This window comes from Grammomys surdaster, unplaced genomic scaffold, assembly GCF_004785775.1.
Source record: "Grammomys surdaster isolate TR1022 unplaced genomic scaffold, NIH_TR_1.0 168, whole genome shotgun sequence".
Classification (NCBI taxonomy): domain Eukaryota; kingdom Metazoa; phylum Chordata; class Mammalia; order Rodentia; family Muridae; genus Grammomys; species Grammomys surdaster.
Genome location: NW_021604616.1, coordinates 9,025,264 through 9,039,332, shown reverse-complemented (window position 1 = coordinate 9,039,332; position 14,069 = coordinate 9,025,264). Strand labels below are relative to the sequence as shown.

At 39.1% G+C, this 14,069-nt stretch overlaps 1 protein-coding gene across 1 annotated transcript; it reads right to left on the bottom strand.

Moving 5' to 3' along the window:
• Positions 1-215: 215 nt before the first annotated feature.
• On the bottom strand, positions 216-9,235 carry LOC114620405 (formyl peptide receptor 2). Its single transcript, XM_028766489.1, has 2 exons — positions 9,155-9,235; positions 216-1,429 (listed from the first exon to the last, which is right to left on the bottom strand). The coding sequence occupies exon 2, from the start codon at positions 1,416-1,418 to the stop codon at positions 363-365; it is 1,056 nt and encodes a 351-aa protein (XP_028622322.1). The 5' UTR covers positions 1,419-1,429; positions 9,155-9,235; the 3' UTR covers positions 216-362.
• Between the last annotated feature and the right edge of the window lie 4,834 nt (positions 9,236-14,069).

Below are 14,069 nucleotides of genomic sequence, written 5' to 3'. Positions count from 1 at the left end.
TAAACAGAATTTGTATTAACCATTGAGCCATCTCCTCAGCCCCTGAAACAGAATAAATTTTAATTTTAATATTTACTATCATATCTAACACTTGCAAATATGTATTACTCTTTTCCTCTCTTGTACTACATTGCTACATTAGTTTTACCTACATTAGTTTTACTCAGACTTTGTATGCTTAGTTTAAAAAAGCACCCAAAGGAACAACAATATTAACTTTGACTTTTATTTCATTTCCCAGGTTTGGGGTACACAGACTTTTTTTTTATTTTTCAGATTAAAAATGCTCCAGGGCACAATATAAGGTAAGACAACATTGGAATGGAATGAAGTGGAACAAAAAGCATCCCTCATCCAAATCTTCATATTTCCTTCATCTCACTGTCTGCAGGAGGTAAAGCAGAATTGATGCCGGTATCACTGGTCTGGCCAGAGTCCTCACTCAGGGCTCTCTCAAGACTAGAAGGCAGGGAATGAATCAGTCTCTCTCTGAAGTCCTGGCCCATAAAAACATAAAGCATTGGATTGAGGCAACTATTGAAGTAGGCCAATGAGCTGGTTGGGTTAACCAACATGTCAAGAAATTTATAACCACCAGTAAACAATGCCTCCTTGAACCAGATTGTGCCTAAAAGGGCCACAAGTTGAAAGGGAAACCAACAGATAAAGAAGGAAGCCACAACTGCTGTAAGGACTCGTGAGGGGCGGCTGGAATTAACAAGGGCTCTTCTGTGTATCTTGATAGCAATAAGTCCATAGCAGATGGCAACAATGGACATGGGCATGCTGAAGCCAATAATGAATCTGATGATCCCTCTAGTTGTTGAAAAAGTGATAGCTGCCTTCACCTTTTCTTCAACAGTGTTAGCCCAGGATGCAAAGCTGAATGTACAGTACTCAGGTCCTCCAGGAATTCTAACAGTAGTCATAAAAATAAAAATGGGCAAAGTGAGAATCAGAGCAAAAATCCATGGTCCAACAACCACCTTTCTAGCCAGGCTCACAGTACGGTGGTTCTGAGCCCAGACTGGATGCAGGACACAAATACAGCGGTCCAAGGCAATGACAGCAATCAGGAAGACACTTCCAAATAGGTTTATATCTACCACAATGTGAACAAATTTACACAGGAACCAGCCAAAAGGCCATTTTTCTTTCATAGCCATTGAGACAAGAAGGAATGGTAGACTCGCTGTGAAAGAGAAGTCAGCCAAAGCTAGATTCAGATAAAATACAGTAGTGACCGTTTTTGCCATCCGGAATCCAGTGACCCAGATCACTAGTCCATTCCCCAGCACACCAAGGAAAAAAGTGATGGAGACAACCACCATCGAGAGGATCCACAGAACTCTGGAGATGGGAGAATCATATACCACAATTTCTGAGCCATTCAGATGGATGGAGTAGTTGGTTTCCATTTTTTATGCACCTGAAGGTGTTCAAAAACAACCATTTCTTAGATATTTGGCACCTTATGACATGGCAATTATTTAGAATACACAACTCCTGCCACTACAGGACAGCCATTTTACCAGTAATATTCCAAAACTAGCACTTTACCGCATGCCTTTCTGGGGTAGCATAGCTCTCCAAATTCGTCACATTCTTTAAACTGTTCTTCCTTTTAAACTAACTATAAAAAATAATAATAACCCCTCATGTCTCAGCATTGATACTGAACTGAGGGTGAAAGAGCAAAATATGAGTGAAAGTAGTTTAGCACTGGAAGGAAATCAATGGACTTAGTAGACTATCCTTCCGTGAAGGCTTTTCATCAGTTCTCAAGTTCACAAGAGAAATAATTCAGTGGAGACATGTTAAACGCTTAATGAAAAAGTTTGTCTGGCAAAGGAATGAAACGTATACTACAGAAAGAGTGAAAGACACAGAGAAAGTGACAAACAGACACACACAGAGACAGACAGACAGACAGACAGACAGACAGACAGACAAGAGATATTCAATGGGATGGACCATAGAATGAATATCAGCCCATTGGACTCTGTACTATAAATTTCAAAGACATTTTTGTGAAGATTTATGAGGTGAGTGATATACATATGGAAATACAATGATCCTTTATCATTCAAACTTTGGTAGATCAAATGCTATTTTTGAGTATTTTTTTGAGTATGTTTTTAAGTACCTTGAAATTTTGTGAAGAAAGAGGTTAAAACTACCACAGTTAAAAGGATATCATAACAAAACTAAGGGTGCATGCAGACCCTTTTATAATGTATAAGTGTGTTTTCTGGTGATGCTTGTGGGTGTCTTGGTTTCTTATATAATACAAAGAGAATGCTCAAACAAGAAGAAACATTCTGGATTCAGCTGAACATACTAACAGGTAGGTACCATCTCTGTATTCAATTCAGTACCTGCTTGAGGTGATATTTCTCACACTTTGGTATACAAAGAGTATGCATGACTGCACAGTTTACTGTTATGTGGGTTAGAGGGTTTATATTAGTGGAGTTTGCAGACTTCTGTTGGAAGACCATGCATTCTGTATTTAATGTGCTTGGAATTTTGAGTGATCTATATAAAAATACTAAAAGATTAATTATTTCTCATTTTTATAAGACTAGAATAAGGATAAGAGGAAATATGATCCTGAAATCTACCTAATGTGTCAAATTTTAATCTAGCTGTATCTGAGTCCTCCTACCATACCACATGTGACAAATGTTGCTGAATGTGCCCTATACCCTCCACATCAGAAGCTGATCACTTTTTCTCTGCTAAACAAATCACAATTTTGTTCATGGAAGTTGTCTCTCTATCCACTTTTGAATGTAAATCCTGAACAGGCTAGACAATATCTTGAATCTTCTCTACTTCCTAAAGTAGCACTGGCGTCATCCACACAGGGCACAATTCTGGCTGATACCACAATGGGGAGAAGTCCTCAGGGAGCTTCTTGGTTGCTTTTCTAACGTCTGAACAACAAAAATCTTGAAATATAGTCAAGTTCAGGAAACTTGAAATATTTTTTATTCTACAGTATGTGCCCTACAAAATCTGCATACAGGCTATCTTTTCAAATTTATTTGTAGACTTGAGGTTGTTTTATCAGTAATAGAGTGCTTTTCTAGAATCTCCTGTGAAGCAATGGGACATGGTTCAAAGGAAAAACACTTACTTGCCTATGGAAGCCACTGAGGACACGGGACATGGGCTTAATGTTAGCACATATATGTCATATGCAAGCAACTTTAGGTTCAATCTCCAACAATATAATAAAATAATAGTGCAGAAAGAAACTATACCAATTATTACTTAATCTTGCCTTAAAATGTACTTGCATAAAATATAGGGTAATTTTGTACCACCATAGCAGTTTTAGACTTACCTGTCTATCGTTAGAAGGGAACAATAATACTGAGCATTTCTGTGGTTGATAGGTTGGTTGATAGGTTGGTTGTTGGATGTGTGGTTGAGAAAGGGTCTAGCTATGTATCTCAGCTGACCTCACACTCCTAACCTTCTGCTTCACCTTTCAGAGAGCTGAAATTACAAAGATATGCTAGAAATCATCAGTTCACAAAATTGCACTTTGATGTAATCATTATATTACTCTATCATGGAGTAGACATGTGTGTCTTGTTACCCCCGGAATTCACACAACACATACCCAAACTTTGCTCAGCTATAATTCTCATGACAATATTGAGAGACAGCAACATTACTGTTTTATCAAACTAAAGCTATACTCCCAGGATTTTGATAGTGTTTTGTGTTTGTTTGTTTGTTTGTTTGTTTCTGCCAAAAGTGACAATCACTACAACCCTAGTTTAACTTATTCCAGAGCTTCCAAATTTGTTTCACTAATGTGCTTCATTTGACATGAATCTGCCTCATTGGCTGGCTATGCCCAAATGGTGATGCGATGGTGGTTTTTCTCATTTGTTTCTCACAGCAGTTTCTTCCCTTTTTTATCACCCATGCTTTTTATTGGGGGGGTAGGGTTCTGTATAGGAATTTGTTGTGTTTTTTTTTATTTTTTATTAGATATTTTATTTACATTTCACATGTAATCCCCATTCCCTCACACACCCAGGAACCTCTTATCCCATCCCCCCTCCTCCTGCTTCTATGAGGATATTCTCCCACCCACCCTCCCACTCCCACCTCCCCACCCAGGATTTCTCCCACACTGGAGCATCCAGCCTTCACTGGACCAAGGACTTCCTCACCCACCTATGCCTGACAATGTCATCCTCTTCTACATATACAGCTGGAGCCATGGGTCCCTCCCTATGTGCTCCCAGCCTGGTGGTTTAGACACTGGGAGCTCTGGGTGGTTCTCACTCATCTTTTTAACCAAGATTCTAACCAGGACATTGTGTAATGATATTCAGGATTTCTCAACCCTAGTACTGTTGACAAATGTCAGTACTTAATTGTGGCTGGGTGTGGTAGAGTCCTGTACACCACAGGATTTCTAGGAGTGCATTGATATAATATATTCTGGGAGCAACTCTTGTCCACCTATGATAACCAAAATATCTAGAGATGACAAATATCCTCTGGCAGACATAATGATGCCAGCTGATAGCCATTTCTAGAGTATAAAATTTCCTGGGCTCTACACTCAGATTAAAATTCTTTTTATTTTGTGTGTGTATGATCCACATGATTTCACCTATGCATACCTATACTTCTGTTTTGTACATGTGTATGTCACAAGCCAGTGTCTGTTGTTTCAATTGACCAGCCACCTTATTTGCTGAGATATGGTCTCTTACTGAAGCTAAGGCTTATAAATCTGGCAGCTAGCTGGCTAGTGAACTCAAATGTAATGTGAACTTAGGTTTCTTTTAATCCTAAGTGTGCGATTTGTGGCTACTCTAGACTGTCCACAGCCATTAACTACAAATGTCTCGAGTCCTAGGATAGGCGCTCTGATTTTTTTTTTTTTGACACCTACTGATAGTCTGGGGACTCTAAAGAAGAAATAAATGTAAGATCCCCTAGAGGAGCTGGAGGTTCTTCAAAGAAATAGAGGTTGCTTGCTGCTCTCCTGCTACTGCATTTGCTATTGCTAGATTGCTGGATTGCTCTTTTTCTAGACTGTTGGATATTCAGAAGATAAAGATTAAATTGGTCCTAAGGAATCCAATACCCTAATCAGCAGGCAATAGCTTACAGATGTCTATGCCCCCTTTCCCCTCTAATCTTCTTTCTCTCCTACATAATGTTTGGGGGTTAGAAGGGATTAGGGTAGAGTAAGATTTGAAAGGGAGGTGGAGGTATAAGAACCCAATAAAATAGATTTAAAAGGGAATATACCAACAACCAAGAACTTCTCACATCCATGACTCTCTAGAACTACATTGGAGTTCAGTGTTATTTTGCCTAGTTCTTTTTTTTTTTTTAATTTTTTTTTCAAATCGTAATTTATACTCATTCACACAGGGGTTATAAACACAAAAAGGCAGGATGTGGAGAAGGAGATGACACTGGAGCGTGGGTATTCAGGGGAAATACAGATATCTTTCAGAACAGAGTATCGGCTGGGTGGGGGTTCAGGGGTCAGGTTACTATGACTCTGCCTATGATTCACTTGTCCTTATCTAAGTTGGTATTATCTGTCAAGGCTACCTATTACAAGGTCTATGACTACTCAGGCTGGTAAATTGTCACAAAAGCTGCCTGTAGTTCTTTTGGTGCTGTTTTGTTTCGCTTTGTTTCATTTCATTTTGTATTGTTTTACATAGGTACTTGGCACCCATGCTCAGATCTGCAAGCACTGTACCCACTAAATCCTGATGAATCTGTTTTTTACTCATATCTCTAATGCTGCCAGTGTCCTTTCTTTTACTTTCAATTTCTTCATTAACTGATTAAGAATGGTTTTATGCTGGAGAATTTTTCAAGTAAGGAGAAAATGACAATGAACACAAAAACTTTCCCTGTTGGATGAAGTGAGTCTTTAATAAATGTTAATTCTGTCTTCACCATTCTCTGGACTGTGTTCTTGGGCTTACTTGTGAGCTATGAATTGTAGGACTTTGAATTTTAGAGAAGAATATGTTTCTGTGGCTGAGGATGTACCTCAGCTGGGAAATTACTTGACTCTCAAGGCACTTACCTCTGGGATTGATCCACAGCACTGCACAAAACTGAGTGTGATGGTTTGTATCTATAATTAGAACAACCTAGAGGAATAGATACAAGGATCAAGAGTTCATGATCATCTTTGACTGTATATTGGTTTCAAGAGATACACAGAGATGAGCTACATAGAAGAACATGGTTATGATAATAAAAACTGGTTCTTTGGACATTGTCCAAACTTGAACAAGTTCATTATGAGTTGACAACATATCCTAGTGGCTCATGCAAATTAGAGCAGTTGATAATGGAAAGCATTATGTGCATCCAGAGATATTATGAATATTGAATAATATGATTTATAATGAGCGTAACTATTGCACAGTTGAATGTTAAGTTCCTAGTTGAAATGAGGTAAGGCTACCATTTGGGCTCCCTCCTCTAAAGACCCTTACAGCCACATAGAAGATAGAGTACACTCCGAAAACTTTAAATCATTGATATAAAACATTTGACACAGCAAGAAAGGACAATGGGGTGATTTGAATACAAATGCCCCCCATAGACTCATGAATTTGAATGCTTGGCTCATAGAAAGTGGCACCATTTGAAAGTATGGCCTTGAAGAAGTAGGTTTCAGAAAGTTGTTCACTGTGGAGGTGTGCTTTGAGGTCTTATATATTCTCAAGCTACATCCAGTGACACATTCTCCTGCTGCTCCCTGTGGATCAAGATGTAGGATTCTCAGCTCCTCTAGCACCATGTCTGCCTGCATACTGTCATGTTTGCCACCAGGGCAACAAAGGACTAAACTGCTGAAACTGAATGCCAGCCAAAATTAAATGTTTTCTTTTATTAGAGTTGCTGTGGGCATGGTGTCTCTTCCCAGCAATATAAAACCCTATCTAAGACAGAAAATAAGAGAAAATAAAAGGTAGAAAGAAAAATGTGCTAAAGGTCCACCACTCTTCTGTGAAAGACAAGGTCTGTGAGCCACAGAAAAAAACATGTTCTTGTTAGGATGGTCTTTGTGTGCTGAAACCCTAACATATGCCAACTGTCTCATTATAGTTATCTTAGAATATCTTGTTATTCTATAACAAATGAAACCATAGCTCTGAAGAAATACCTTTCAGAAACAGTTACATTTTCTTAATACTCTCTACTCTTTTCATGCTCATTTCCTTTCTACGAAGTGCATACTCCATGCTACGGAGATGGCTCACTATAAAGCTTTTGCCATGCATAGTGTACCTGAGCTCAGATCTACATCATCCATGTAAAAACAAGGCATGGTAGCATACATCTACAGTTTCAGCTGTAGGAGAAGACAGAGGCAGGATAATCTGTGAAACTTCCTCGCCTTATTATCCAGCCCGTTAATAAGTTACAGCCTCAAAAAGAGGCTTTGACCAAATAAAACTTTAAAAATATATGCAGTAAAGGAGTTAGGTATTTAATGTTTATCCCTACATTCATAAACATAAACACACATACCAAAAAAAAAAAACAACACAACATATATACTAAACTGATTATTCCCTCCCTTTGATGGCTTCTCAAACTATATCATTTCCTCTGTCATTCTCAGAGTTCTTTTTTAAAAAATGGTATCAATTTCTGTGGATTTTCTACTATACAAGCTGCCATCTCTCCAAGCTGCTACATCTAGAGGAGCAAGAGTTGTCATTCGTTTCAAATGGCCTCTCCACACACACTGGCTTAATATATGTAGCATACCCTCCCAGAAATTCAAGTCCTAACTTTTTCCTTCTCTTTTCTTCCAAGCCAAGGGAAATAAAAACAAACCAAACAAAAACAACAACAAAACAAATAAACAAACATGCCAGGATATACTTTCCAGTAAAGCTTTCTCATTAACATATAATTATCATGTTGCCTCCTTTCAAGACCCAGCCAAACATGGTCTTCACACCAATATTCCCAACTGTTATTTGGGGCTATGATGAGAACTGCATATTCAAGGCATGCCTCTGATACAGGAAAAGTCCCAGTTTGATAATATTCTGGGATCATGTCTACACAATAAAAAGTAAAAAAGGGCTGGTAAGGTAACTCAGAAAATAAGAGCATTGTCTGCTCTTCCTGCAGATCTCAGCTCAGTTCCCAACACTCTCATGTAGGCTTATAACTATCCATAATTTCAATGCCAGGAGATCCAATGGTCTTTGCTGGCTCTCTCATGCATCAAGCATGTAAACAGACACACATTTGTGAAAAATACCAATCCATATGAAGAAATCAAAAAGTAAATTAAATGCTAGGAATATAGCTCAATATTAGAGCATCTGCCTAGAATCCTTTAGTAGTAAGGGACCAGGAGTGTGAATCAATGGTAGACTACCTGCCTAGGATCCCTGAGTGAGTGGCATGATTATGAGCACAGCACCTGACTAGTATATGAGAAACATTAACTTCAGTTGAGAATGGAGGCAAGAAGAGGAAAGAAGAAAGAGAATGTGATAAGCTCTGTTTTCATTAAACAGACTTCTTTCTGAGAAAAAAAAACTCACAGGGCAATCTTAGGCCCTATAAATATTCCTTATACTTTTGTTTTACCTCATACCTTCTCATTAATCTACTCTATATTGACTTGGGTCTTTGACAGTGCACCAAATTTCCACCTTCATGGATGTAGACTCCAGAAAGCCAAACCCAAAGTTCTTAGTTCTTATATTGATAGCTCCCATGGCACAGTACCAATTAAACCCTCTTCTTTCTTCCTAAGCCATATTACTTTTATACATTAAGTTGAAAAAAGATACATACAACACCTTCCTGATCACCATTATAGCTTAATAGTTGTATATATAAAAACCACAAAGATCAGACTCCTCCACTTGACTTTTAAAAGTGTCTTCATCTCAGTTCTTGCAAGGCAAGCACTTGTGTACTAACACATTTCCCCATACCTTCAAGTGTTTCTGTTCTTCACATATTCTAAGTCAAGAACTCAGCAGCCATCTGGTGAAAGTAAATATGATACTACACCTCTTTTCACAGGATTTTAGGAAGTGTCCATCATATATAACAGCCATTCAAAAAATAAGTTTCCAGGTGTTGGAACACAACTTACCACCAGCTGAGGTCTCTTTCCTACAGCAAACTCTTGGCTTCCTGTGGTGTAACTGAAGTACTTGGCTGTCAGCATAGACTTAAGGAAACTCTGAGAGGAACAAGGAAGCTGAAACCAATCTTGTTGTAGAAACTTGAGATTTCTTAAGATTCCCAGAAGCCATGAAAATGTGATGCTACTGGAATCATTTCATTTTGTTCTATTTTTTTCTGTATGGAAGATTTTCTTATAGTTGTGTGTATATATCACATACCTGCCTGGTCTCCTCAGAGGCCAGAAGAAAGCTCTGGATCCCTAGGAACTGGAGTTACAGGTAGTTGTGAGCCACAATATGGGTGCTGAGAATAGAACCTAGATATTCTGGAAGTACTCGTAAATGCTAAGCCAACTCTCCAGCCCAAGTGGAGGTCTTAGAAACATAGAAATGTAAATGTTCTTCCACCATTGATATGTGGACCATGTGACTTCAGTCCTGTCAATCTCTGGCCCAGGCATCTGTGTTCTGGTTCTTTAGGTTTGGTTCTGATTTGATTTTACAAACAGTTGTTAACAGCCTGATAAGGACTTTGGCAATCAATCTCAGGTCTCTTTCAACAGAGCTATACCTGTTCTTAACCACTGAGACACCACCCTCCCAGACTCCTCACTCTTTAAAAAAATGGGGAGGCATAGGGGCTAAAAGGATAGCTTTGAGATTAAGAGCACTGAATGCTCTTTCAGAGGACTCAAGTTTGATTCCAGAAATCCACATGGTGGTTCACATCATCTGCAACAACAGTTCCAGGGGATTCAATGCACTATTCTGGCCTCTGTAGGTAGCAGACACAAACATAATATACAGTCGTACATGAAGATAAAACACTTATACATTTAAGAATAATTATTCTGCTTTTAAAACATGAAGATGGTTAGCTGGATAGATGTCTAAATGGCTAATAGCACTTACAGCTCTTTCAGGGACCCAACTCATTTCTCAATGCCCACCTCAAACAGGTCACAAATTCCTATAACCCCAGATCCATGAAGACTAGCCATCTGGTCCTGGCCTTTACTGGCACAAGTACATGTATACATGAAGACTAAGATGATAACAAGCACAATCTTGCCTCTGTGCTTATTACACAGTTCTAACATCACATGTATGGGTTTCTTTCCATACCAAGACATTCTGCACTTCTCTATGGACAAGGACTGTGTACCCTAACAACTCGGGTCTTTCCTAACTCAGATATAAACAGAAAGGATATATACACTACCATAGTTACAGAAATGACAAAAATAATCTCATTGTCACATTCTATAATTTGTGCCACTGTATCTCTGTCTCTGTCACTATTCATGTCCCCACCAGCCACTCTCTTACCCCCCATATTGTGAAAACAGGCTCCCATGATCCCAACCTGTCTTTTTTTTTTAAGAATTATTTGTTTATTTTTTATATATGTGAGTACACTGTCATTGTCTTCAGAAACAACAGAAGAGGGCATCAGATCCCATTACAGATGATTGTAAACTACCATGTGGTTGCTGGGAATTGAACTCAGGACCTCTGGAAGAGTAGTCAGTGCTCTTAACTGCTGAGCCATCTCTCCAGCCCCCAACCTGTCTTAAAACACACATCTGAACTTCTAATCCTCTTATCTCAACCACTTGAGTACTAGAATTAGAGGCATGCACTATCATCACCAGTTTATTTAGGACATGGTGAATGTTAGACAGTCATTCTGTTAATTGATCTATACCTCCAGTCCACAGTCATCTTCTTTAATATACTGTGGAAATTGAATAGATTAAAGGTCATTATAGATGCAAGAATCTCTAAACTAAAGCAGAATGCTTGTCCCTACAAATTAATACACACTGTGTTTCTTAAAGTATAGCAACTGATTTTGTCACAGTTCTGGATGCTGGAGGTCTAAGATCACAATCTCGATTCCAGGGCTTCTCTTTGGCTTGCAGGTGGTCGTCTTCTTCTCTCAGAGTCCTAACATGCACATTTCTGTAAGCTTACACCACCCTGGTGTTTCCTTCCTCTCAAAAAGACAGCACTTATATTGGATTATGGCCCCACCCTGATGGCCTTATTTAAATTTAATTAGTTCTTTACACACCCTAAATCTGATTACATTCTGATGAAATATAAATTTGGGCTTTAATCTAAGAATGAGTAAGACTCCAGTTTCTGCCACAAGACAACATATGTTATAAGTTGGTGAGAGAAAAATATTCTAGAGTGGGAAGTGAAGGGAAAAGTGAACCTATCATGTGCCTTCATTTCAAATGCAAGGTCTGAAAGGAAGGCAGTGGATGGCATTATGTATGATGGGAACTTCCACCCAGAGAGTCTGTCAGGAGATAAGAATGTTTTATAAGACCTAGATAACATTTGCTACACTGGAATTTGTGGTATGTGCTCTGTATCAGTTTTCTTGTCAATTCAGAGCCTCCTAAACCATGGTCACAGCCTGACACCATTTTAACTGATCTTAACCACTGACACTGTCTTTTCTGTCCCACCAACACCAGTTGTACAGCCTCCAAGCCAGGAATAGTTTTCTTGTTTGGTTGGTTAGTTTTGCTTTATTTTGAGTTTTGCCTGAACAACAACAAAAGAATAAATATGATGTGTGAAGTGATGTGACATCCAACTACTATGTTTTTAAATGATACACTGTTGGCATATTTTCTCTGTCCTCATGCTATAAAGCTGAGCTGAGGACCCTGAAGCCTGCCAGGTATTAAATATTAACTCACCCGTGATAGAAAATGCTGAGCCCTGGTTAAATGACTTACCTAATCACTCAACTAGTAACCTACCCAGGCTTTTTTCTGAAAACCTACACAGTTCCAGAGGAAGTTGTTGCCTCTATTATCTGACAGTAATGATTTGATATCTCAAGCAGGGAGTACCCCTAACACAGAACACAGTGAAGTGCCAGTTCCTTTGGGTTTTCTTAGATTGTGTAAACAGGGCCATACCCAGCTGAAGTTCACCCTAATACTTTCCTGATTTTCTTCACCCTCTGTCTTAGTTAGGGTTTTACTGCTGTGAACAGACACCATGACCAAGGTAAACCTTATAAAAGACATTTAATTAGGGCTAGCATACAGGTTCAGAGGTTCAATCCATTATCATCAAGGCAGGAATACGGCAGCATCCAGGGAGCCATGGTACAGGAGGAGCTGAGAGTTCTACATCTTCTTCTGAAGACTGCTACTGGAAGACTGACTTCTAGGCAGCTAGGGTGAGGGTCTTTAGACCATACCTACCTACAGTGACACACTTACTCCATCAAGGCCACATCTCCCAACTGTGCCACTCCCTGGACCAAGCATATACAAACTGTCACACTCTCTAAATTGTGCTCAAAACACACATGCCTCAGTATTTTCACAGATGCTGTGTGGTAACTATGGGCTATTGTTCAGCAAAGAACAAAGCTTCAGAAATAGGGGTGGTGGGATGTGGAGGAACCAGATTCCCATCAAACTATCTTCAAGAAAAACAATCAGAGTTCAAACAGTCTGACACTGCTCAGCAGTTACTCTCTACTGATTCCCTGTCTTGTTTCCTCTTGGGATCTGAGTCATTTGCCATGTAAAAATGATATTCCTTACCACTGTTTCTGTGAGTTCCTTTTGAGTTTGCAGATCTTCTCTTCAATAAGATTACTGATTTTGTCAAGTTGGATGTGACTTGTTCATTACTTTTCTTTGCCCTCCAAGTCCTGCTTCAGGTAAATAGACATCTTTTGATATCCCTCTAGGAAAAGGCTCACTCACTACATCTCCCTTTCTTGGGAACTTTCTAAAAGGTGTTTCATATGAATGATCTCAAAGATATGTTGACAGAAGTGTGGACTATTGTGTATAATCTTGGGGACTGTGGCTAAGTGTAGACTGGCTGACCATTTCTAACTGTCTGAAGTATTCACATTTATCTTCCTCTGTCTGGGTATGTAGTTCTTATTTCTCTCCTCTCCATATCTGTCTTTCATTGTTTATGATAAGTGTTCCTTACCCCAGCCTCCTAGCTTTTTCTTATGATAAAAAGGTTCCTGGACATCCTTCTGCTCTGATATGGAGAACGTTGGACCTCTGTATTCCACCAAAAATGAAGCAGAGGAAGATTCTCAGACTCTCAAGTTTACAGAAGGATCCAGCCTACTCATCAAATTCTGTTAAGAAATAACATGGTTTGGGTATAATCTAAGAGTGCTTGTAAATCACAGAAAACCCTTGTTTCCTGTTTTCTGTTTCCTGTTACCCAGTGCATTTCCAGTCTGTTTCCCCTCCCCCTGTTGGGTTTGTATATTTTCTGCTGAGCCCACTAGAGACAGGTTGCTTTCTTCAGGAGATCAGACATAGATCTGTCCAGAGGAAGGGCCATAGCTGTTGGAAAGTTAAGGTGAGAAAACTTTACCTAGAAATCTGCACAACTTGGTGAGAATGCATTCTGCAGATTGGAAGCACAAGAGACTGTGTGATAGAGGGATAGGGATGTTCATTTTGTAAACCTTTTATTTATTGCCTCATAGATTCTTAAGAACAAACATACCTCAGCACAGCTGGGTGATTGGGGGATGGTGGAATGTGGAAAAAGAGGAGACAAATAGTTTCTAAAACTGTATACCATTTAGGTTCAATAGAAATGTGATCCACACAGGTGATTTTAGGATGTCCCATGGACACTTTAAAGAAAGAACGAGAGTGGCAGGCCTGGGGTTGTAGCTCAGAAGGAAGAATAATGTGTCTAGCATGCATGACCTGGAGTCAATTGTCTTGTAATCTGAAGATTGTTCATACCTGCAATCCCAGAATTAGGGAGTGGAGGAAGAAAACCAGAAGATGTAAGTCTATCCTTGGTGAAATTAAGATTCATAAGACCATCTCTCAAAAGACAAAAAACAAAAAG